This window comes from Rhamphochromis sp. 'chilingali' (genome assembly GCF_963969265.1).
Source record: "Rhamphochromis sp. 'chilingali' genome assembly, chromosome: 7".
NCBI lineage: Eukaryota > Metazoa > Chordata > Actinopteri > Cichliformes > Cichlidae > Rhamphochromis > Rhamphochromis sp. 'chilingali'.
Window position 1 is genome coordinate 1,238,572 of NC_137934.1, and position 26,429 is coordinate 1,265,000.

The 26,429-nt window shown below is 47.0% G+C and overlaps 1 protein-coding gene across 2 annotated transcripts in view; it reads right to left on the reverse strand.

Moving 5' to 3' along the window:
- The window catches only part of dennd1b (DENN/MADD domain containing 1B), a 94,373-nt gene that overhangs the window by 22,703 nt on the left and 45,241 nt on the right, over window positions 1-26,429 (reverse strand). The window contains exons 7-15 of one of the 2 annotated variants that reach the window (XM_080887070.1): window positions 25,649-25,729; window positions 24,732-24,791; window positions 22,041-22,094; window positions 21,446-21,556; window positions 14,999-15,099; window positions 13,227-13,272; window positions 11,991-12,092; window positions 3,848-3,973; window positions 155-256 (exon numbers count right to left, since the gene is read on the reverse strand). In XM_080887070.1, coding sequence (XP_080743196.1) covers window positions 155-256; window positions 3,848-3,973; window positions 11,991-12,092; window positions 13,227-13,272; window positions 14,999-15,099; window positions 21,446-21,556; window positions 22,041-22,094; window positions 24,732-24,791; window positions 25,649-25,729 — 783 coding nt within the window. The remainder of the gene's footprint in view (window positions 1-154; window positions 257-3,847; window positions 3,974-11,990; window positions 12,093-13,226; window positions 13,273-14,998; window positions 15,100-21,445; window positions 21,557-22,040; window positions 22,095-24,731; window positions 24,792-25,648; window positions 25,730-26,429) is intronic. The other variant, XM_080887071.1, reaches the window with a different exon arrangement.

Consider the following 26,429-nt stretch of genomic DNA (forward strand, 5'->3'; position numbering starts at 1 on the left):
CTGATCTGAGGACGAGTAACGGCCCTCTTTTATAGAACAGAATGCAAATATAGTTAAAGATGTTACATTCTTTCCACTTCAGCACAGAGCACGCACACACACACACACACACACACACACACACACACACACACACACACACACAGGTTTGTACCTGTTTGAAGAGCTGCAGGTTGACAGCCATGGACAGGAAGTTCTTCATGGTGCTCGAACGATGGCTCACGAAGCTTTCTTCACAGAACGTGATTGGCTCTCCCTGTTCAGAAAAACATTTTTGCTCATTTTTGTTTGCACCAATCTGTTTTCGCACCAACGAAGCCGCAGGAAGCAGCACAGACGCGATATCCTGTTTTTTTTACGGCACCAGTTGTTGTTGTTTATGGAAGGATTCGTGTCATGCACATGATGTGTGGCATCGTTACACGCTGCATCTTTTAACCATCGAGTATTTCAGACGATTTCTTCATTAGTGAGCTAAAACCCAAACAGGAAGGAAGGAGGAAGAGTGGAAGTTGGGGGAAAAAACAAAAAAAGGAAAATTAGAAACTGCTCCCCTGGCAATGCATACATGATCTCCCCTGGACCAGATACACGTCCCAGTAAACCCAACAGTGCTCCACACGAACACATTATTGCATTATTACCATTTCTTACATCATGTCTGTCGGCCTGTGAGCTACAGACACGCAGGATGACAACAGAACCACTACAGGCCAATCGCGCGCTGCCCCACGGTCCTTTTCCAGTTCACGTTCTCTCATAATTAACATAATTCACACAGATTTCAACGATGCTCCAAATTCTTCAGAGGTAAAACAATGTGCTTTGTCTGTTCCAGGCTACGAGCACAGCGCGCCACATAAAAACAACTTAACAACGCTGGAGAATAACCCCATTTTCAGGGACTGGCAGAGGATACCAGTGGCCCAAATTACATCACGGGAATACAGTTCCACTTACATCACTAAAAGTTTTACGGCATATTATCTTGTAAGAGTTGAAAGTGACTTGCGGTTTAATCAGCTACAGACCACACTGCAGCGTGCAAAGCTGGATAGCATACTGAGAAGCTAACGGCTACTAAGGAAAAACAAAAATTCCCGAGTACACAGAGCTCAGTGTTCAAACTCGGAGCTGCCGTGCACGACTACGAGCGCCGCTGCAGGACTCTCCCATCTTTACAGGGACAGTTCACTGATGTGCGTTTGCGGAGGTTGTTCGATTCATCACCACCTGGTTACACGAAAACAAAGCTGGTGAGAAATTTCTACTTGGCTACATTTGCCAGCAGGAAGGTGATGCGCATCTCCTCCGTGGTTGCACCGCGGCTTTGCTTTGGGTTTGCTGTGGTAGAAAGAAAACCGTTCCTGGCTGCTTTACTGGTTTTATTTTTCATGCTGACAGTTGTTCTTTTTTAACTGGCTTGAGAGTGAGCGAGAAGCATTTAGCCCCCTATATTTAATGTAAGGAGGACGCACAGAGAACAGATTTCGCCATAGTGGGGAAGGACGAACATGTTTTTATCTGCACCGTTACAGGAGGAGCACAACAATCATTTTAGCTATTTTAAGAGACTCATTACACTGAACCACAAAGCTTCCAGGTTACAGAGGAAAAAGTGTAAAGTTTGATGATTGCCTGTTGTTTGTTCACATGGTGAACTTTTCCTGTACAGCAGAACAATAACAAACATCGATTGAAGGACTTGGCGTGATTTTACCACATCACAGGGTTCAATGCATGCCTTTATCCTGTCTTCCTTCTCTCAAACCAACCAATCACAGCAGATGGCCCCGCCCCTCCCTGAGCCTGATTCTGCTGGAGGTTTCTTCCTGTTAAAAGGGAGTTTTTCCTTCCCACTGTCGCCAAAGTGCTGCTCATAGGGGGTCATATGATTGTTGTATGTATTATTGCAGGGTCTACCTTACAATATAAAGCACCTTGAGGTGACTGTTGTTGGGATTTGGTGCTGTGTAAATAAAATTGAATTGAATTGAATTCCAAAATTGCAAATGCTGAGGATGAGCCAACAGTAAAAATGAGGAAGATTCTTTCAGACAGACGATGATGTGTCGGTCAGGCTTCATGCTTTAATGCGCAGTCTTTATTTAAAATGGAAACATTTTATTGCATGTTCTGGATGCTTCCATCTCATGCTGGCTTATATCTGTGCAGGCACTTTGCATACAAAGCTGCAAATTTTGTGAGCAAACTGTAACTTTCTGAGATTATGCACGGAGAAGGTTTCTGTGTCTAAAATAATCTTTACCACTTTTAAACATGCGATTGCACCTCAACCACACTTATCCACAGCTTCACATCTGGCTGGATGATCTGAACTGCTTACACGTGTCGTTTAGTCAAACCTGAGCGAATAGGACCGACCGCACACCCGCCTACCCAGCCTGGCCTCACCGATGGTGGTAAAAACCGATTTGCTATTTCGGGTTCTTTTGTCAGACACCTGTGTTACTCCGAGCTAGCGAGAAGCACCTGGGGAGCTTTAACGTGAGCCGAAACCGACGATCTGCCCGTATAATCAGCCGATTGCTTTTCGACTCATTATCATTTTCGAGTTTTGTTTCATTTACAACCCAGCGAGACTCTCACCGAGCATCCACACCCCTCCTTCTGTCGAGGCATATGGGTCTGTGAACTACAGAGCGCCTCAGCTCTCTCCGGGAAGATCTTTCCTTCAGAACGACGAGCAGAGCGATATTCCCCAAATTTCGGGACACGGGGTAGAGATCTTCTTTATTAAATCACAAGTGTAGTTTGTGCATGTATGTTAACTCCAAAGCTTTTACACAGATCCTAAAAGTCTAAAAGAAAACAGTGTGTGAACGTGAGCGAACTGAGAAATCGCCGCGCGATGCGCTCGCACGCACAAACACACAGAGTCTCGGCGCCTGTGTCAGAGGGGAGGCAGTTTGTTCGTATACAGCCTGTATACAAAGAAAAGAGAGACAGCATCAATAATGTAGCATCTTGACTCCGGGAGTCCACAAAGTCCAATTAATCTCAAAGCCAGAGGAACAAAGGCTTTGCTATCTGACAAACAGGACATGGTGTAGTTTGCTGTGCTCTGATTCAGACTTGATAAGCAGAAAAGATCTAGAAAAGAAATGTTAGGGGGCTTAGCAAAGGCGAGTTAAACACCAAAGGTGGCTAAAAGAGATCTTCAAAGGGAACGTCCCGACTCTTTTCGGCTCCTCTGACATTTCACCGTCTCAGACAAGCCCACCTTAGCTCCTCGCTCTGACTGAAAACACACCTTTCACTTTGAGTCGAAACAGATTAAATTTGACTCTGTTCAGCCAAACTGAAAATGCTGCTGTGTGCTGCGCATGCTTAGGAGAAAATACACCGGCCTATGTGCATCACTGCATATGAATGTACTGTATATAAACGCACGGTACCGCTCTGTGAGTCGTTTGGACCGGACCGTGAGAGTTGAGCCTCGGGTGTTTTTATCGTTAACTCTTTTTTTTGGTAGCGGTACTGGTTTTATTTTGTTGTATTTATCCGCGCCACCTTAAAGGCCGGTCCGTGAAAATATTGCTGGACATAAACCGGTCCGTGGCGCAAAAAAGGCTGGGGACCGCTGGTTTATAAGGTTGGGAAACCTGCAGTCAGCTGAGCCTGAAGGAGTCACAACGCTTCTCCCAGCATGTGAAAGATTTTGCACATATACACTCGGACACCGTACTCTTCACATTAGCTGTCATGCGTGATTTTTACACCACAAAAGTTAAATAAAAGTGTCGCCCATTGTTTGAGCGAACTCACTCTTTACGCACATTCAGTGACTTTCAGTGATTAACATGGTGATTAATGACGTCCTTACAGGTTTATATCTGAGAGCGTCTCTGTAGGATCCAAACAGAGCAGCCTGCGCTCTCAGGAAGGCCCTCGCCACACCACTTCCCGTCGCTGTCGACTGCTTCTTCAGCTTGCTCTTCAGCGAGGACACCTGATGGAAAAGAAAATCGGGAGAGAGAGGTGGTGGGGTGCGGGGGAGAGACGGAGGGGTAAAAGTTAAATTATCACCTCTGAAATTGGTGGAAGAAACAGCTAGCCCATTCTGGGTGTGAAGTATCACATTTGCAGGTCATCTCAAAGAAGGGAAAGGAAAGAAAGGGAGAAGCTTCAGCCTTTCCACCGATCTGTTGTGCTGCTGGGAGCACCTGCTGCTTTGCTAATTGAGCGGAGCACGGGGGCGGCGAGGAGGAGGGGACATCGGCGAGGAAATGGAAACTCGCATTCTTGATTTTCCTCTCTCACCCTCTCCATACTGCACTTCACCCCCTCCCTTCCTCCGCCGCCCATCACCTTCTTGCTTTTTTCACCATCTCTCCCTCCTGCTTTCCCCTCCCCTCTTGGCTCTGCTGGACTCCCTCTAGAAGAGGCTTCTTGACATAAAGCGTCTTTAATTATTTTCCCCTCTCCTGGCTCTGTCTCCAGGACTCCAGGCGAGAGTGGAGGAGCAGCAGGCCCGAGCTTGTTTTAGGATGACAAAAGATTCACCCTGGCCACCGGGCCCTGGGGAGTCTGGGAAGGAAGTTGTCAAGAGGCTCTCCTCACCTGCTCAGCAGTAGTCTGTGTTGTGGCAGTGCGAGGAGGAGGCAGAGCTAGCGAGGCACTGCTCCTCTCTGTGTGGGCTGTGCCAGCCTAGCACAAAAGCACAATGTTTGATCGGGTTGCGCAGGAAGTCTAGATTACTCTAACAGTGGGCTGGTAGCGCTGGCTTTGAATCCCAATTGCAAAAGGAAAACATTACGTTTAACCTTCAACCTCAATTAGCGAGAAATGGATCAAGTGCACCTCCAAACTTTGCATTGTTTCAGTCTATATTCTACACCAGCGTAAAACAGGTTCAAATACCACCCGCCAAACTGGGACAGAAACTGGGAGTGCACAATGACCACCAAGAAAAGGGAAAATTCCCGTTTGAATTAATCTAACGTAGAGTCATCACATCGTGTGCTCTGCGTTCCAACACAGCGTTTCTCAAACGTACCAGTGTTGTTCCTGTTACCCTCATCTATCACATCACCGCACGCACTCTGTTTATTTGCACACCTCTTAAATTGTTATTTGCACATTTTTACTGTAAATGACGGTGGCCCTGAGAGGCCAAACGGACTGCAACTTAAGAAAACACCAGCAATAAGAAAAACGCTGCAAAAGCGCACAAAACACACCGGAAATGGGGAAACGGAAATAGGAAAAAAGTTATTTCCAAAAGCACAAGTGTTTCTGGGGAAACAACCGACAAAACAGTTGCAGGAACCAAAACATGCTAAGAATTGCGCTGAGAGACACTTAAACCAAGTGGAGGACCTGTCGGAGAGGTGTGTTAGCCTAACTAAAAATCACGAGATTAAAACACACTTACCTAGCATGTTTTGGTTCCTGCAACTGGTCCGCCAGGTTATTGTGTCCCCAGAAACACTTCCCTTGTGCTTTCGGAAATCTGTGTTTCCTATTTCCGTTGTGTTTTGTGTACTTTTGCAGCTGGTGTTTGTTTAAGTTGCAGTCCGTTTGGCCTCTCAGGGCCACCGTAGTAAATTTTGAAATTTAAAATCTGTAAATTTTGTAAATTTGCTTATTGCAATTTAATGGTCGGGCATTGCAATAAGCATTTCACCAGATGTCTTACTGTGTATGTGTGTGAGACGAATAAAATTTGAGTATCTGCAGCGAAAAAGTCAAAGCGACGAAAGCAGAAAAACATCTGACCGCATGTTTGCAGCAAATATGATAAAGTGCTGATCTGGTCTGTGGTCGCGCACATCGCGCTGCGGCGTTGGGGGGATTTTGTCATCTGGCATCTGCAATTAGCCGATCTGGGAAACTTCAGGGAGGAGAGGCAGAAAGAAAGGCAGCCGGAGAGTGTGGCGGTCTTAAACTGGGACAAAGACAAAATGAACAGTGTTGATTTGGCTCCCCTGGGCTTTCTCACTCTCCACAGCGTCCCCGTGCTGCCATCGCAAATGCTCCCAGGCATCAAACAGAAAGTTTATCACGGTTAAATTAACAAGTGTCATCTCCATATTCACTCATTGTGCTAAATGCTTTTATGTTTATGTAAAGCCCTTTTTGGAATTAATATTTAATGTTTATGTGCATTTTCACTGTTTTCCCCCTTCCTCGCAAATCATTAAACTGCCTCCCCCCCCTCTCCTTTTTGGAGGGGGGAGAATCAAAGCGAACACAATGTCAGTCTACGAGGGGGAGGCATACCCCCGAAGACTGTCAGAGGAGCCGGATCGTGGAGTTTACTGTGCGCACTGCAGCTTTGAACGGGTGAGAGCGCCGCGAACACTTTTTAATGAGGTGGGGACACAATCACCGTTTTGTTTTTTTACTTCCCGGCGTTTGAAAAACGGGCGATAAAGCGAAGAGTTGGAAGTTTCACCTTCGTTCACGGGAAGAGTTCAAAAATCCTCCTTCGGTCACACGTAGCGATTAATTAAATTGTCAGATATTACAAATCAAATATAGTCGTAGCTGTTTGGTTAATAGAAATGAAAACGCGCCTCGCACGGGAACAAAAAAGAAATAAATAAAACCAACGTGTACGTCGTAATTGGGTTTTGAATATGGCGCCTACGCCACAATCATCAGGTGTGCCTCCGCGGTAATGGCTCTGTCAAACTAATTAACTTCTGCAGTTTGAGTGAAGCTAACGAGATGCGTACAGGCATCAGAGGAAGGCCAGGCTCTACAGGTGATAACCCTATTTGGCAGTGACATTTTTTAGTGTAAAGTCACAGTGGCGGTGATGAGATCAAAGGCAGAGAGTCCCCCATTGGGTCCAATTAGAACTATAGCATTGTACAGGGAAGGGGTGGCAGGGGGAGAGAGGGGAGTGGGCGGTTGTCGGAGAGAGACACAGAGAGAGAGAGAGAGAGAGAGGGAAAAACTGTTGAGTTATGATATTCATAATCTATGCAGAGAGGCCTTTCCAGTACAGGTCTTCTCCCCATAGCTGTGATCTTTTCAATTTACATCAAGGGAAGATGGTCGGGGATGAAAGCGGGGCATCCAGGCGCTCGGCCCCCAGAGGGCAGACACGGGGCCTCATTAAGGCCCGGCCCAGCCAGCCCCAAACAGGATTTGAAGTGCGTCACATAAAGAGCACGGGGTCAAAGGTCAGACATAGAACAGATCTCCATTTAACTCTCCAGCTGGAGATGGTAATTAGCAGGTGCAATGATGATCCCTGCCTGAATGTAAGGGATGATACCTCTGTAGGTGACACCAGGCATCTGTGTGAACGCGCGCGAAAGTCTGCGCTCACGCCGCCGCCTTGATGCATCGAGTGAGCATCAATCAAGGGCCTCGCACTGCTGCGCACGTGTGCGCGAAACGCACGAGCTTTTGGAGAATTTTTAAAAAAGCAAACTTACCATGTGATTTCCTGTTTTGTAAAGTGACACAGAATCAGGTAATGATGACGCACACAAACGTTCACTTTTAATAAACAAAAGGAGAAGAAAAAACATCTGCAAACGAGCTCGATTATATACAGATATGTAGAATTTTACTTTAAATTTTTACTTGGGCATTACAAAAAAAAAAAGTCTCACAAATAACGACCCCGATGCTTCTCTGTTGTTTTAAAAGAACGAATAAAAAGTTGGATTTTCTTCTCACAAAAAAGGAATGTTTTGTTTAAGAATCTGTCCAGGGAAAGAAAGCCATGGGGACGCAATTAAAGAACTACAAAGAAAAAAATAGTTATGAAAATCTCCCACTTTCTTTTGATGTGCTGCAGTCGGAACTGTACACACACACACACACACACAAATCTGAACAAAGACGCACAGAGAACACACACACACACACACAGAACGCAACTTGGAATCTGTGAGAAATCATTCATTCTTTCAATTAAAGATAAATATTAGATATCTTTTAAACCGCAAAATGAAAATTAACCATAAAAATGCAGAACAAAGACAAATCTACACAAATACAATCGATACTAGTTTTAGGTTTGACTGCAAGAAATTATTACTTTTTAAATCACTAAAGCAGTGGAAGAAAAAACTAAAGAATAAAGTATTCAGAGCGTTGCAATACATTAGTCAGGCGAAATGAGAAAGGGTGAGAAAGCAAAGGGGGGAAGCAGCGTGTGTGTGTGTGTGTGTGTGTGTGTGTGTGTGTGTGTGTGTGTGTGTGTGTGTGTGTGTGTGTGTGTGTGTGTTTTAATAGGGCTATCTCATTGCCATGAGATTCTGCCCGGTGTGGGGTTACTTTGTCAAGCTGACCTCTTATAGCAGCTGAGCGGCTGAGTTTTGCATACATAATTAACTACAGCTAAATGTCATCCCTCACTTCAATAACTAACGCAGTGGGTGATGCTGCTCTCCCTTTTTGACTTCTAATCCAGAGCGAAGCGCCGGCAGACCGACTATGTGAAAATGAAGTGCAGCTTTTTAAACTCCACGCGAGTCAATGAAGGGCTGCTAACGCTGCAGCGGGAGTGTGCACGCCTCAGAAAGACAAATCACAACCTGGAAAACGAGGCTTTAAATGAGCACCGTCTGACGTTTGCAGTCGGTACAATGCAGACTCACAACAAGGAAATCAGATACTTTGCTTGCAGCTTGTTATGATGTGGTGCAGATTCCAGGACTGTTTCTGGTAAAGTACAGCGTGTAGCCGGGGTGGAGCGACTGCATTCCCGGCGCTGAGCTACCACGTAGTTGCAGCACAGCATGCGAGGGACTTTACCGTAGGCAGCTTTGCTTTAAGTGAAGCAAACTTGACTTATTCTGAAGTGAAAATGGACAAAATCTGAGCAGAAAGTTTACCCCAAACTACACGTGAACGACAAACGTTCCTCCGGCGTGCGGGTGTCTCCGTGTGAGTGTTGCCTGCCGCGCTCTGCTCTACACGATGACGTAGATGTTGTTTTCTGGAAAATGTCAGAAACCGAACGCCAAATTAAAGCCGCGATGTTTGATTAAGTGTGCCAGGTGATCTCAGGAGAGGCGCGCAGACGCAGCCTCAACCCCCTCGTTCATTTGTAAACCTCCAAATGTAGGCTTGAAATACAGGAAGTAGGAGTGTACGCTGTAAATCCCCCCTTGATTGGGAATACAAATGATCAAATGTGCGAAGGCTAGGTACGTACGGGTACGCGGTGTCAGCAAAGTAGCGAGAGGCAGAGAGGAGGAGAATAGAAGGAATTAGGCTGTGATGTGAGAGGGAGCATCTGAAAATAAAGATGTGAGCTGCATTGTAGCAGCTCACCTTGAATACGCGGCACAGAAAGAATAATACATGAAAACAAAAAATTCTTCCATCATTGGTTTGAGATCAACTGCCAGGATCAAAAAACAATCCGATTCAGACGCGCGGTGTTTGTTTTCGGAATTAACAGACTCCTAATTTGCTATTCTTGGATACTTTTAATGACTGGTGGAGTAAACAGCTCCTCCAACCAAAAGCCAATTATAACTTTATCAGCACAATCTCTGCTGAAGAATCGCAGCTCTCAGAGAAGGAAACAAAAATACCTTGATCTTCCAGGGAAAACTACAGCTTCTTCTTTATTTGTTTTTATCGACTATTCCTTTTCAGTAAGCTTGTCAACACATTGCTTTTACTGACACGAGCGCAGCCTGTTGTGAGATCAACATTAATGTATAAAAAAAAAGTATCGAAACTTTTGGTTAAAGCAACTCTAAATAATGCAAAATCCTGCCAGAGCACTGTAGGCTCCATTTGTCTGATAATATCAGGCCTTTTATTTAAAAACAACAGTCAACAAACAAACACACGGCTTTGCTGTGGACCGCCACGCTTCAGATATCCTTCATGTTCCAAATAAAAACAAAAAAGACAAAAAGAAATTAATTCTGAATCTTTGATTAATGTGACGTTTCCAATTTAAAAACAATAAAAATCAAGAGTTGCCCTCAAACGTTGGCGGCATCCTTACCAATTACTCTCAGTCAGATCTTTCCTTCTCGCTGCTAAACGGAACCGCTACTGGCGTGGTAGCGTTCGTAATAGTCAATAAATCTAAAATATTATGTGTGAAGTTGCGGGAAAAGACCATTAAGGGGGCGGAGCTGGAGCAGGGGTCCCGTCTGAAAGACAGACACTAATTCGGGACAACTGTGAACTCTGAACCCGCTAAAAGCTCGGCCACTGGTCAGCAGATCCTCGTAATGGAGTCCACATGTGCTCGCGCCGCCACAATTAAACGGATCTCCAAAGGTTTCCTTAAATCAACATCGGGGTGTTTTTAGTCGTACGCGCAGAAGAACCGCCCGTGGCCTCTGAATCCATTTGATGCTTTTATATATTCACACAAAGTGAAATAATCGTTGGGCTTCACGCCGAATAAACCCGAGCGTTACAGCGAGAACCGCCGAGAAACCAGGAGCGCCTTTCATAGCTCGGCAGCTCAGCCCAGGCAGAGAATCGCTCAGCATTAATCAAGATTTCAGGCCTCACTTTGACAAACTGCACAATGCCTCCTTTTGTGTAAACACAAACATCAAATGCCATGTGGCGTGTCCTCATCACTAACAAGCAAACTAACAAGAGACCTGGAATTCCACTCAATTAGTACCTGCTCGCTTTGTTATTAATCTGCTAACCTCCGCGAAGAGATGAGAGGAGACAGGAGGGGGAAATGAACGGGAATAAAAACAACAACAATTTGTTACGATAAATATATTAATGCCAGCAAAGTTTCCGTTTCAGGTGGTGTAATTCGACGTGATGTGCAGGCTATGTTCTGTCATTAGTCAGGAAAAATGGCGAGTGGGGATCAAAGCAAAAAAGCCTCCGAGCCTGCCACTTAATTTATCACACGGCAAAGACAAAGGCTTCTCTCTCCGCTTCTGTCGCCTTCAAAAGCCCCGACTCTTTTTTATGACAAACTCAGTTTGCAATTTAATTTAGGGATTCGGTCCCTGGGTGCAGAAAAGCAAGCAGGCAGGAAGTGAGAAGAAGGTAGCCAGACAGGCAGAGAAGCAAACAGCGGCTGCGGGAAACGTCCAGGCAGGCGGGAAGCGCTGCGAGGGAGGGAGACAAGAAGGCAGACAGGTGCCATGAAACTCCAGCAGTCAGGCAGGCAAACGGGCGAGAGAGCTGGCAGAAAGTGTAAAAGAGATCGGTGCACACAGTAAAGAGGCATTCACACACGCTAGCAGTCATAGTAGGCTGAGCAGCGCTAAACCAGGAGAACCAGAGAAGTGTGGGAGTGCGAGCAGGTCTGGAGTCTGCTGGGCAGTGGATGAAATTATGTCCTGCTGCTGGGACAGGAGTCCCGTAGGCGGTGGAGCCTGAGCATATACTGTTAGCAGCGTGGGTAAAAGAGCGTCCGCAGCCTCGGCGGGGCCTCGCCGTCTCACGGCGGAGCTTTAAACACACACCGTGAAGAAGAGCTAAACAAACACCACAAAGACCGGTGTGTGCGAGCGACCCCGACGCCACGGTGATGCTTCCCATAGCACTGACCGGCGTCGGCGCTCCGTTAATTAAAGAGACGACGCGCTGGCAGGTGGCTTCACTGCCCACTCTGGTAATTGGCCCCTTTCTTCCCACTCTCTCCCCCCACAAAATCACCCATCTCTGCCTGTTCTTTTCTCTGCCTCCTCCTATCTCTCCTCCTCAGAAACGTGCCAGTGGGCAGGCAGAAACGCAAGACTTTGTGAAATAATGATTAGAATGGATGGAGATGAAGGGAAGGGAGTTTCACATTTTCCCACAAGCCTCTGATGGTCGGGGAATGCTGTTTGCCTTCCAGCGTCATACGACGCGACGGGAGTTTACTTTAGACAGCCGCAGTCTGAGGAGCCAGTGCTGCAGTCGTTAATGATGCGGGGAGGGGACAGAGCCGTACTCTGACAAGTTTCTGGATGTGTGTGCGCTTTAGTTTTCTTGCCATGCGCGTGTGCACGTGAGATTACTGCGTGTGTGTGTGCGATGTAGCAATAAAAGCTGCGCGTTGGTCTCACCACGTCACTCGGGAGGTTGTGCAGGTCGTCGAAAGGGCTCTCCAGGGTGTTTGTATCCACGTTCAGGATGACCACGTCCTCCAGCGATCGACTGCGCACTCTCTACGGGAGGAAAAGGGCGACGTTAGTGCAGCAGCGTAGATATTCTCATCATTATTATTTCACAAGTGTATACACATACACTCAGAGCGATCATTTATTGTTTTTCTTAATGATGGTTGTGCTGGAGACTTCCTGTGCATCTGACATCTTTCAACATAATAAATATTTGTATTTGTGGAATTATTAAATTGTGAAACGACGCCACGATTTTAAACCCGCAGTGTGGCCCAGGTGCGTTTCCCGGGAGACAAAGTTATTTCTGTCCTGAAGCCCCGGGAACATGAACATCCAGCAGCCGCGGTTAAAGCTGCACAGTTATCACACTCCTTTACGATTAAGGATGAAAAATGGCGCGTGGGGGAGAAAAATGATTAGAACGTGTTTACGGTAACGCGCGCGCAGACGCGAGCTGGCGAAATGAAGAATGGCACCGAGAGAAAACATTTGGACCGCGCGAACATTTTCCACAGCACCAAAAACCTCACGCATCAATAACAACACCGTGATGCTGCGGCGTGCCGCACGCATCCTGATGGCGACAAATTCAACAATTATTTCAGTGTGGTGCAGGATGCAGGCAGGTGTGTGTGCGGGGACGGCGGGTGGGGGGGGCAGCGTTGTGTGTGAATTTCTAGTTTGTCACTTTTGTGACAGCCTGTGCAGCGGAGGCTCACATGCTGATCTGGACTAATTATGTAGTGGCGGAAAGAAGGTCTGTCACGGATGCAGAGTGTGATAAATACTGCCACTGCCGCAACTGTCAGACAAATATCACACACACACACGTGTGCATTAGAACATATGCATCTGCACAAACACACACACCTACATACTAACACTTACACACAAGTGTAAGCGTGTGTGTTTTTGCAACATGCATTCACACAAAGCAGCAGTGCTGCTGATGACTTGCCCCCCAAACAACACAATGAAGTAAGAAAGCTCTTTGTTTGCAGATGCTTTCTTGGGCTTCTGTGTACGTTTGCTTTAAGGAAGCACGAAAGCAGCAGAGGAAGTGAAAAGAGAAGAAAATATAGCTGTCAAATCTTATTGAAACACTCAAATGAAAACCATCTACAAAATGAACACGTAACATTCAAATCTACTGAAAATGCTAAAGACTTTCGAACATACCTCGAGCAGACTGAGATGAACTCCCACAAAGTACGGCATAGGGGCGCTGTGGACAGAAAGAGTGAGACCTGTGAGATCAGACGCTTACACGGAGGAAACATTCACGGAGGACACTTCAGCGATGACACGAGTCTTTGAAATAAAAAAAATCACAGCTGTGGAAATTAGTTTCTTTGTATTCCATAAATGTAATCTGAATACATTTCAGGGTTACATGTGCTGAAATGTGAAGGCCTGACTTAAAATGATTAAGAACAGTGGTAATCACGTATCGCTAAAAATAACAACGGTCACTAATCCTTAAAATAATTACAGTTGACACTGCTGCATGTACTGACAACTATATTTAATTGAACCCAGCTGACAGGCACAGGCAGCACATTTTCTACTCACTGTAAGGTTTGTGATTATTTCCCAACAGCATCAGATTAACTGCAGCAGCACAAACTAATCTCATGTTACAGGATTTATTCTTAAAAGCAGGTAAAAGCACAAAATGTGTTCTCGCCTTCCTTACATCGCTGATTGAGACTGAATAAAAGATTAAACAAGAACAGTTTAAAAATAACACACCGACTTATACTGGCAGAAATGCAAAACTTACTGGTTAATAACAAAAGTATAAAACAACAAGCATCAGTGCAACATTTAAGGCTCGGTTTCTCTCCGAGTCGACTGATAGTTTCAGGAAGTGCAGAAAGAATTATTCCCTCAGAAAGTTAAAGGGCAGATGTGTCAAGAGTTTTATTTTTATTTTCAAAAACAACAAAAAAAATAAAGTGTTTGGTTTTTCGGGGTTATTATCATGTCGTCCTCATTTGGTGTGATATATATCTTCGTTTTCAAAGTTTGCGGAAAGGAAAAGTTGAATCACGGACCGCTCCCCATCAGCACGAGGAATAAAATCAACAAAAACAGTCAAATAATAGAAACCATTTTTACGATGAGGTTTACAGAGGCGGTAATAATCGGATAGTTTGGGGTCAGCGTGTTCCTGGCCAGAATGATTCAGCAGCCACAGGCTTGTAATCAGCTTAAAGCAACTGAAAAACAAGCAGCAGGCCTGAATGCTGTTTTATGAATGTTCGACATTTACGCAGATCCAGTTACACAAACAGTAGACGCACAGGCATGGGCAGAGACGCTCATGCACACACACATCTAATGTAATTGCATTATCTAATCAGCGCATGAGGACACCGCTGTGATTGAATAAGATAATGATGAGTCTTTGCAGAGTGTTGAAAATCATATTTCACTGTCAGTGATTTATAGCTTCTTCAAGCCAAATGTCGCTGATGGTGAAGCGCTGGACAAACGTAACCGCGCTGCAAACGCTTTCACGCGTTCAGATCTGACGTTGACCCGAGCACGCGCAGCTTTGCAGACGAGCCGCGACTCCCGCTCCGCATCCAGTTTCAGTCAAGTCCGTCCAGATTTGTCGGATCTGCGTTGGATCGCTGGTAATGAAACCCTGAGAGAGCCCAGATGATGAGAGCGCGGCGGCGCCGGCATGAAATATGGAGCCCGGTGATCGGGGCCGTTCATTATGTCGAGGAAGCCACACGTGAGAAGTCGCGCCACAAGAGGAATCGCAAGAACATGAAGAATGGGTGGGAGAAGGTGTGAACACGAGTGTCTGCACTTTTAGTGGCAGAGCGCGACGTGCCGTGCGTGCACGTCTGCACACGTGTGCGCTGGAGAGAAAACACTGGTGATGCTGATGCTCGTGGTGTTTGCTGCGTGTGTGCTGCAGAGGTGGTCAGCCTTACCAGCAGTAGTCCAGAAGATGCGGGGGCAGCACAGGGATGAAGATGTGCTGCCAGTACATGGGAAAGAGCAAAGCGGCGGCGCCGTGGACACACGCCGTTAACTACAGGAAGAGAGAGAAGATGTGAGGAGGAGGGATTCAAAAGGAAAAACTTTGAGCAACAACATAAAATTCATGAAAAGGCAGAACAGTTTGGAGACTCTGATTTGTGCTCTTGGTTAAAGTAATTTTAAGTAATAAATTACTTTTAAAAAAATGACTACAGTGGCCCCGCCCACACGCTGTTATGTCCTTTAATATAAACCAAACATGCAGTCGTTTCATGCGAACACATCCTCGTCCGTTTCTGATGGCCGAGCCCGCTGACAGGGCCCGCCTCCGACCTCGTGACAGAGAAAGCAGAGACGACTGATGTGAAAAGAAAACTATTAAAAAGATTGATCTAAGGAAAGCAGCCAACACGCATCCAGCGCCGTCTCCGTATCGATTTACTTGTCCAGGGTCATTAGAGCAAACACGTTTTGCTGCTATTGCACCTGGCCATTACGAGTCATTACTTTAAAACACTGATTCTGACCCCATTTTTTTTAAAGAGTCAGAGTTCATTATTAAACTCTTTTTCAATCAGTGTCAGTAAGTCGGGATTGTGCTGTGACCTGCACAAAAGCAACAAAAGAAAGCCAAAACAGTCTGACAGTAGCCATAAAAATCTGAATTACCCCGACCACGATGACTGGGAAATTAAAAGGGAAAAGACGGAATAATTAACCTCTTTTTTTAAACAAATGATGAGGAGCAATCACGTGAAGATGACACTGCTTTTCAAAGGAGCTTTTTACACTGTCAAACCAATATTACACCCAGAACTAAAGTCATTGTCTTCCATTGTCTTAAAGCCAGCATCTCCCTCTTGACATCTCATCACATGAAACCGAGCTACAGTAATGACCTGCAGCGCGCGCGCACACACACACACACACACACGCACACACACGCACGCACACGCACGCACACACACACACACACACACGCACACACACGCACGCACACGCACGCACGCACACACACACACACACACAGGCGTTAGCTCATCCCCCAGATTAAAATAACATGATTAAATATGGAAAGAGAACAGAGGTCTGAGGGGCTCCTGCGGGACTTCATTAGGGCAAATTGCCAAAGAATGAAACATGAGTTAGCCAAGAGAGACTGCGGGCTAGGCCAATACCGCCGGGACCCCGGAGCAGCAGCCGCTGTTATACTGCTGCAGCTTCACAGTCAATGTGTGAAGCGGACACACGCTATCAGACGCACACGCGCGCAACTGCCAGGAGACCCCCTGCTCGCTGACACACGCAGTGTCACAATTGACCGGCCAAAAGCGGGCGAGCTCGGCGGCTGAAAACCACCGCTGCCAGAGAGAGAGAGGGGCCCCACCCCTCTGAATCCACCCAAAGATCAAGCCCGGACATCTGAAAAGCTCACAACAGAAAGCCTGTGTGTGTGTGTGTGTGTGTGTGTGTGTGTGTGTGTGTGTGTGTGTGTGTGTGTGTGTGTGTGTGTGTGTGTGTGTTTCCCTCCCAGCGTGTGTCTGGCCAGGAAAAAAAAAAAAAGCCAACGTCTTTTCTTTTTTCCGTTTCGTTTTAATTGTCTCTCTGCAATCTCTCATACACGCAGTCCCACAATAGTTAAGACTTAATCAACATTTAATTGGTGTCTTGCTCTGTGTATCTGCATATGCATATTTCTGCTTCCTGCTGTCTTCAAATAAAACAACAATGCCACGCTCCTGTCAGGATTAATTCCCTGGCAAACAGTTTGGGGTTTTTATTTTCCTGTTTTTTTAGTTAATTCTGAAAATAAATCAATGCTATGAATATTAATGTATGAAAGTGAAGCACTTGGTGGAAAAGTGACGATCAGAACTCTCACGCCCTACGATGCTGAGGGGCCATTAAAATTGCGATCGGGAAAGGTCACCGATCTGGCTGCGGTTGTGCACGCACGCATGTGTACACGTGCCACGTGTGCATGCATGTGCGCGCACGCACGCGAAGCGCAGAGCCAACAGGCTACTGTATCCCTCCTCTGGGAGTGAGAGACAAGCCCCAGCCATTTGCTGGTACCAGGAGGTAATGGCTCAGAACACCTCGCTAACCAACTCCAATTATCTCCACCAAGCCTCAAGGTGAGCCCCCCAACTGGCATGATTTACTTTCAGGTTGAAAACAGGAGTATCTCTCTGCGCTTCTCTTCTTCCCAGGCTGGGTGGCTGGCTTGGGGGAGTCGGCCGAGAAGGGAGTCTGAAACTAAGATAATGATTTATAAAGCAAATCTAGATTTCACTTTTCATTTATGTGCTATCTCCAAAGCGGTGGAAGCGGCAGCGCACCTTAGATAAGGTAACTCGAAGGGAACTCCAGAGGAATACTTCACATATTTGCTTCTCTAATTCAGCCTAATACACACGGCCGTGTCCTTGTCCTGGTTTTAGAACAAATGAGGCAAAAAGTAAAAGGAGGATAAATTGAAAAAGAAAAAAAAAAGATACCCCTGGTTTTTTTTCTTCATTTATAGGGGGGCTTCACATGAGAGTGGGCCATGAGAGGCTAAGGCTGATAAAATATTTGCCAGGCTGATAAATAATAGATGAGTGGAGCCAAATGGCTTACACGCTGCACAAAAGACCTGGTGCTTAATATTCCATTCAATGGAGAATCACAGATACAGTCCCCAAGAACAAATACAGGATTAGGTGCTGGGTCCAGTCCTCGGGGACCAGGGCTATGCCCGGTAATGAGGGGCTGCCTGCCTCCTACACACTGTGCATGTGTGTGTGTTGCCCCTTCCTCTGAGGGAAGCTAACCGATTATACAGCGACAGCCTGCTTCAAAAAGCAGTCAAGGTCTTTGGTTCTGCCCTGAGAGCTTTTTAGTGCGCTGTAGCCGAGACAGAAAGTGTCCATACTAACACGGGTCTTCCCAGATCCATTCAGTGAGACTAAAAGGAAGGACAGACCGAAAAGAGAGGGATCGAGAGATACAGAGGAGGAGGTGAAGGTTGGAGAAGATGGAAGAGGAAGAAAATTTGCAACTCAAAGTCGACGCCATAAACTCAGGAATGAAGCAGTTTATCAATAATGAGGTTTGATGTGATCCTGTGTTTCCTGGCGATCCATCAGCAGCAGAATAGAAAAGGGGAGTTTTTGTATTTACACATATTTTATTTGCCACTTTTTCACTGAATCGAGAACAACGTTTAGATAAATAAACCTCAATTTTGCATCCAAACTGTGTTTTCATGACCGAACAGCAGCGCCGCCCTTCAATTAAGTCCAGACCCGCTCGAGACATCAGCGCTCTGCCATACCCTTCCCATTATTCTTCACCTGAGCAGATTGACATGAGGCACAAACAATGCTGCTACGATCGCACTTAACGAGGTCCTATGACGGTCGCCGAGCCTTTAACCAGCTGCTCTCTGGTTTAAACGCAGCAAGAATAACCGCTGCTGCGGGCGACCTAATTCAGTTTGACAGGAGGAATCGACACGGCCGCTCTTGACCTCCTCACACCGGCCTGAAACACTCGCAGCCTCTCCTTCCAACTTTGTCCCTGCGCGCTCTCCAAATTCAATCCTGTTTTCATCCCAAGTCTCCATTACTTATTCCGTTTCCTCCTCTCCTCCTGCTGTCCTTCTGTCCCCTGCCACCTCTCCCTCATCCCCCCCCACCTCCCTGTCATTGTATTGCTGTGTTAGCCTTTCCCTCTCCTCTCCGGAGTAGTCACCAATTACCCACGCTCTGCTTTTCCCTCTGTTGACAAACGCCGGTGTCAGGCTCTGTACGACGCAAGCATGCCACAAACAGGTAGGTGGCGGGGGGGGTAGAGAGGGCACGCAGGACAACGCAGGCAGCAGCCAACGCCAGGCCTCCCACACAGTCCCTCACAGGAAGACATAAGGCATAAGGTACAAACACCTGTGAGCGCAGACGACACGCACAAACAGATGCATGCTTAAAAAAAAGAAGCCGACGCTCTGAACACCCTCTGCACGCACATGTGCACGCACACCGTCGCAGCGACGACACGCGCCTTAAGACACACGGCAGAGACGAGTCTATCGAGGACAAGGTGGGGGAGGAGGGGGGAGGATGTCTTGATGTTCTGCAGTTGCCCAACAGCAGACAGACACATTAAGACTCCCAGGAAGAGGCAGGCAAAGTCAGAGAGAAAGAGAGGTGTAGCGGGAGAGAGTGAGAGACAGATGGACAGAAAATAATATGTCAGAGAGAAAGAATTACTAAGACAGAGAGCGAGGGGGGAGAGACGCCGAGAGAAGTGGGAGAAAGAGAGACGGGGAAGGAACAGAGGAAAAGGCTGGAAACAGAGAGGCAGCTGGCGCTCCAGGGCACGCTGGATGGATAGCTCCTTGTTAGCATAGGCCTGACAGCCTGATGAGAGGGCTGCTGTCAGCCAGTGCCGGGGTCGGGGCGGTGTGAATTTGGGCGATAGGCAGGGCAGAGGCTGGGCTGCAGAGCTGGGGGGCCTCGGCATATGAAAGACTCAGAGGGGGTCCTCCCAGCTGACTAGTTAGAGGAAGGGCCGATGCAGCCCTATTATACGGGCCTATGACAAGGCTGCACGCACGGCTGGCTCCCGCCCCTGCGCCACCGCCGACTGGCTTTTTTTTCTTTTTAAACAAAAAACAAAAAAGAAAACAGCGGCACCATTCACCTCTGGTCACGAAGCAGCAATAAGTCAACTGACGCATTGTTGTACGATCATGATTTATTCCTTTGCTTTTGGCTGCTTGCGAGACGCGGCAGCCATGTACCGACAGACTGACACGCTGGGTTCACCGGGGGCTTTAACACAGGCAGCACCTCGAGCAGGCAGAATAAATGCAGCACATCTCTGAGCGTGTGTGTGTGTGTTTCTATTCCCCGTCTCACTCTGCTCGGTTGAGATGCTGGACAGGCGGAGGTGGTGAAAAGCAGCTGGATGGTACTAACGATGTTACTAACAATACTTTCTCTCATACATCTTCTATCTGTAGCAAGCAGACTGGAGAAACACTGGCTGTCCATCCAGTGGCTGCCGACGCTCACTTTAGCCAACATTTGGACGAACTCTGACATAAATTATAATTCTCTCATCCAGTAACATATTCGATCACAAGACGGGGAACCGGATAACGAGCCGGAGCGCTTTCAAGTTAAGTACACATACGCTCAGATACGCGGCTTCGAGAATGGCGGCAGCCATTTCCGCTTGAACTCGCGGGTCAATCTGCCCAACAACAAAAACAACGCATCACAGGAGCAGTAATAACACCGGGCCTGCTCGTAATCCCAGCGGAGATGTGAAAATACTTTTGTGCTGCAGTTCCTGACATATAACGCTACCAAACCAAAACACCTCTCCCCGAGGAAGATGGATGGATAGATGAGTGGATGAAGAATTGCAGAGGATAAAAGGCTCACGGAGGTAAAGGTCTGACGTGGAGGCTCTTAAAATATCCTGTCGGCATATATTTGTTAGAAAAACAAGCTGAGATTTGTCTTCGGGCAGCAGAGGACTGTAAATCACAGACAGGGAAAAAATAAACCCCTCCCCTCCCCCAAGTATTCCTGCTGAAATAAAAACAGTCTCACCCTTGAGTCTGATCATTTACATCATGCACCGCTCCTGTCACTGCACCGTGTGCTGCTTGGATCTCCAGCACAGGTGCTGCTGGTCTGAGGAGCTGAGGGGAGACAGGTGAAATCCTCTAAGGGGCTGAGTCATTTTCACAGGTCTTCCTGATTATAGCTCCTGTGGGAGACCTTGGGAACTGTTCCCTCCAGCGCCCAAAACGCCAGGCGTGGGCCCCTGCGGCTGCTAAGTGTTCTGCAAAGGTGGCAGGACCAGCAACGCTGCGGATGCAGATAGGACTAGGATGACATCACTTCCCTCTCCCGCCTCATAAACGTTTGGCCTCATCAGCAGCGAGGATAACGGAGAGAGGCTGGAATGAGAGATTTCCTCCCTCGTGCAAACAGGCAGCGAGTTTAAGTTTTGTGAGAGAATCCAGCCCGCCTCTGTGGACATCAATGCGTTCCCCATTATAGGACGCAAATAATCCAGCTTTATCGTGGGCTGCCCGTCAGACCGGGCGGGGGCGGAGGGGTCGACAGATCTCCCCACATAAGCAGCAAAGTGTCAGATAAATATTCTCAGCATACTTGTTAGGGTTTGATGTCCTGCTGGAATATTGATGAAGGGACTCATGTTCAATCTATGCTTCAGCCACATACTTTATAACGAGGGTGTTAGAGCTCCACACCAAGGCATCGACAGCCCCACACGTGCGCACACGCCGGCTGAAAGCTCCACCTCAGCTCAAATTAAAAACAGAAAAGCACAAAGACCGAGTGTTTGTCGAGCGTCTGACGGGTGGGACTCACAGTGCTAAGCTTGCTTGAGGTAATGATGATGCGGCGTTCGTGCAGCATGCTGGCGTAGAGCTGGAGCATGTTGTTGATGTCCACGGCCACAAAGTACTCGGTCAGGTTTCTCTGGAGATGGACAAGAACAGGAGGACATTCAGGTTGGTAACAAACTGTCCTGGCACAACTCGTTTGCAGTAAAGCGCCAACGCTGCAGACTGAAGCCAGAGGAAACGCAGCAGTTGGACTTGTACGATTGCACACACTGTTTGGGAAACTTGGCAAACTTGTGCTAACTGCATCCCTTACACAGAGCCAACGTGATGGCACGTAGCTGTAAGTCCCCGCCTTAACGCTTTGAGCTGAGATTTGAATGCAGAAATCAACAAAGGACGCGAGCTCAGTTTGAATCTACCGACAGCCATGCCAGTCTGTGAACCTTGACATTAAAAGCAGAAGCACCGCAGGAGCTAAAGCTGATACAAGAGCGTGATGCAATCATTTCAAAGAGTGACATGTGTATCTGATTAAAAACGATTAGAGGCAAAGATGTTCCCAGAATACAGGGATTTCTCTTTATCTCTTCTTCCTTTTCTTTTCCACGCATACTTACACTCTCAGGGATAGTTGGCAGTCCATTGATATCCGGGGCGATGAAGTAGGAGTGCTGCGAAAACACAAACATGAGGAGAAAGAAGAGGGAAGGTCACGAGCGAGGCACGGCGCTCACGCAGGAGAGAACGAGGGGAAGAGGGAGAGAAAAAGGCCGTTCACTTTGTTCTATGATTTATGGCTCATCTTCAGCTCTGTCTATATGAATTGCTGAGCTGGTGTCTGAACTGTGGCAATGCTTTTATCAGGCCTACAGAACAGAGAAACTCAATAGCAGCTCAGCTCCCCGTAGACACCGACTGGGGTGATGTCTCCGGTGGAAAACGGAGTCTTTATTTAAGCGTTAAAAAGGCTCGCGGAGAGCGCGCGTGCACGACTCGGCGCAGACGCGCACTCTCGCGCACGGGTTGTTTAGAGGATCACAGGGCTGCCTGTCTCACTTTGGGAGAGCAGGGCAGGTTCAGTGTTCAGATCAAAGAGGCCTGAGAGAGGTGCTGTTTGGAGGTAGACAAACCACCAGGTGAAACACACTGTTGTGCGTCTCACACACACACTCTCCTGGAAGTACAGCTGCGCTTCTCTGAGGCCTTCGACTCAACCATCTGTTGCAGCTCTTCGTTCACAGGTTAGAGTCTCTGAAACGCACACTGAGACAAATCAGGTTAGAACGGATCAAAACTTTCAACTCTTTACATCATTAAACAGTCATTTACATTGGGAGTAACACAACAATGAAATCGGCAACTCGGACACCCACCCGCACCACCGCCAGCACCACCCATTAAAAGTCCACCACAGTCAGGCAGGAAAAAAGCATGGAAACTTAATGCACAGGTGTCCAACTCCAGGCCTCGAGGGCCGCTGTCCTGCAGGTTTTAGATGTGCTTGATCCATCACAGCTGATTTAAACGACTAAATGACCTCAACATGTCCTGAAGGTCTCCAGAGGCCTGAGAATGAACTCATCATGTGATTCAGGTGTGCTGACCCAGGGTGAGATCTAAACCTGCAGGACACCGGCCCTCGAGGCCTGGAGTTCCCCCCACCTCTGTTTTAATGGTAAAAGGATCCAGTTTGTGTTCTGAGCTCGATCATCCGATTTCATCTTTGCCACTTTGAACGACATTATTGACGAATCCGATTCAGCGTTTCCAAAGAACGACGACCCGCCAGCTCATCTTATGATCGCTTTGATGCTGAAGACTAAACTCTGCATTTCTACGGATACGTTAAAGTCTTTCTACAAAGAGACACAGTAGATTTTATTTGCACATCATCATAATTTCATGTTGTTTGAATTCTCTGCCTGGCGACAAAGAACTATTCAGTTTAGTGTAAAACAAACAGCCCTTTCACTCCTTAAATAAATGTGATTTAAGGTCAAAAAAATGTGAAAAACCAATTTTCACGAGTAAACCATCAGTTTGCTCCCGGCGGACGGTCACCGTGCTGGTTGAACAAAGCTCAGAAGAGATAAAGACGCAGCAAATAAACAGAAACTGGAGCAGACATCAAGGTCTCTCCCCCGAAGCTTTGTATTATTGCTAAAGCCGTATTTGTATGCGTATTTTGCACGGCGACTTTCTGCAGCTGAAAAATAAAAACAAATTCGTTCTGATCGCTTAACGAGATGCGGGGTTGCTCGCCGAGACAGGAGAGCTCACGCACTGCAAACACTAACCAGACGCTCGCTCAGCCTTAACATCCGTAAGTTCTCTTAAAGATCCTTTTGTGACTTTTTGCTGATCAGCCCAAAACAAGGTTTTTGCTTGTTGCCAAGTAAGAAACAAAGCCACGTGATTTTCCTGCCCTCGGTGATGCCTGACAGAAAACACTAAAGCGAAGGAGCGTCTCCGGTTTCCACGTGCTGATTAGAGTTACAGTTAAATCAACGTCAGGCGCAGCGTCGCCGTGTTCATGTAGAGAAACTCTGATGGTTAGTTTGTGGTTACGCTGCAGCTCCGATGCAGAGCTGCGAACAAATAAAACTGCACACAAATAGTCACACGTGATTGGTTGACGGCATTAGTACTTGGTCATCAGCTTTAAAGTTGAGTTAATTCAGCTCGTCATTGGAAACCTCTACCATTACCCATCTATCATCTATGATAAAAGATAATAAATAAATAAAGTGTAAAATCGAGGACTTGGTGCTAAGGACCGCCACCTGTAACCACGGTAACTCTCCGCCTCCCTCTCCTTGTGCTCTGTGTAACTAAACAAAGTTACAAATTCGCGATGCTGTGATAATCACAAGCTGTGCTCCTCAACTCAACCCTGCCTTTCATTGGCTGTTTGCTTGCTTATCACCCCCCCCCACCCCCTTGTTCTTTCGAAGACTTGTTTATATAAAAACATTGAAAGTGGGTTAACTGGAAAGGCATCAAGGAGATTTTTTGAGTACAATTGCCTTTGCTTTAAACATAAAGAGAAGGGAAAAAAGACTTTTGATATTCAGAGAGAGAATCTAGCAGTGTGGAAGGGCATTAATCATTTACAAAGTTTGATTGTTTTCCAGAGGAGAAGAAACATACACCAAGGCCCAGGATAGTTTGTTTTTGTTATATTTAAAAAGATAGCGCAGCTTATTTGGCCAAATTGGAAATCCGCGGTTCCCATGCGATTAGTATAGCAGCAGTTTCATATTTCGCCTCCTCCCTCCTCTGCCGTTCGCTCATTCCCCTCCACTCACCGGCTCCTTGCTTCGCCGATCTCTCAGTACTTGCCCAGTGGCAATATACAACTGCTCATTCTTGCACAATGAGAGGGAGAGAGAGAGAGAGAGGGTTCACAGATGAAAGGGGACAATGATTCTTCTTCTTGGCTGCCATGATAAAACAAAAACACACTTTAAGGGAATAATTCTGCTTCATCAATTAAATATCAAACTAGTGGCTTCTCCAGAAAAAGAGCGAAGGAGAGATGAAGCTATCACCTCTGTTCTCTGGGGCTTCTTTTCCAATCAACACTCAGACGGGAAGAAATGGACTCGTTAGCCTTCACAGAGATTTATTGATCGCCTCGTATTAGTCTTGTTAGGCTGGAAATTCATATGTTTAATTAGACGAGTGTTCTTCTACAGCTGTTTGTCTAATTGGTCCGAAAAAACAAAAAAACTAAAGAGAGGTGGTCCCCGAGGGCAGAGGCTCCCACGAAACCCTTTGATGCTGTTACAGTACAGAGGCCCTAAAACTCAAACAGATACTGGAGAGAAACCATCACGCTCGTCTTGAACAGGGACGTGACAGAGGCCGAGCTGTGTCACAGGCCGGCTTTCAGCGACCGAGCTCGTTAGGCCGTTCCACTTTTTGGATAAGCGGAGACACGGCGAGCTGTGAAAGGAGGCTTCCACTTTAAACATGTCCGGCTCAGGCTCATCGCACGCCGAAACAACGGGTTTCCAAACGGGGTGTCAGTCGCTGTTCCCACCTACAGCATCTACTGCTCTGCTCTCTCATTTATCTCAACCTCCGCTTTCCTCCACCCTCATGTGCTCGTTTCTTCTTTGTGACGACTTTAATTCTTTTTTAAAGTTGCACGCTGCCACAGTCACCACCTGTCCCCTCTTTCTGTCTCTGCCTCTGATAACGGGGAACACAAGATACCTACCACACTCAGGTTGACGGGCGTGAAGGGCTTTGGCACAGGCAGGTCATAGAGGGAGTTCAGCACGTCGTTCAAGTCGTTTTTCTAGAGGAGACAAACAAACAAGGAAAAGAGACGCGTGAATTTTATTCACTCGACTTGTTGATGTCACAAGTTACGTGTCAATCTCAAACACGGCGCTGCTGCAGACCACAGGGCCGTAGGGCTCCGCAACATCCGACCGACATATGTTTAACGAGAAACGGCGAGGTTAAAAGACGAGCCGCAGACGCTTATTATCCGTCGGCGTTGATTTACAGCCCGAGAGCGGGCTGTCAGTAATTAAGCCCCCACCCCTCGCTGCAAAGACAGAGGCCGCAGGAAGCCGGCAGAGAACTCGGTCTGACCACAGATCAGGCCTGAGACGATCCTTCCAGCACTTACGGCTCTTTGACAGGATCACCGTTCACACTCTCGGCCTCCTGCTGGAGAAACAAAAAGGAGGGACGACTGTTTGCTTCAACTTCCTCTCTGAGAACTTTGTTTTGGTTTTGTGTACGAGCCGCTGCTCGCGCCAGGAAATGAACGCGCGAGCGTTTGTGTGTGTGTGTGTGCGTGCATGAAGTGGAAAAGAAATAGAAGCAATAGACGGCAATATACAGTAAAGGGAAGGAGGGTTAAGGAGGGAGGGGTGCAATCGAACAGCCTCCTGTCATGAGAGCCTCAATGCTCACACGCATGGTCAGCAACACGGCCTGGGGAAACAGTTCATTTACCCCTCGCCTTAAACCCTCATCGCTCTTCT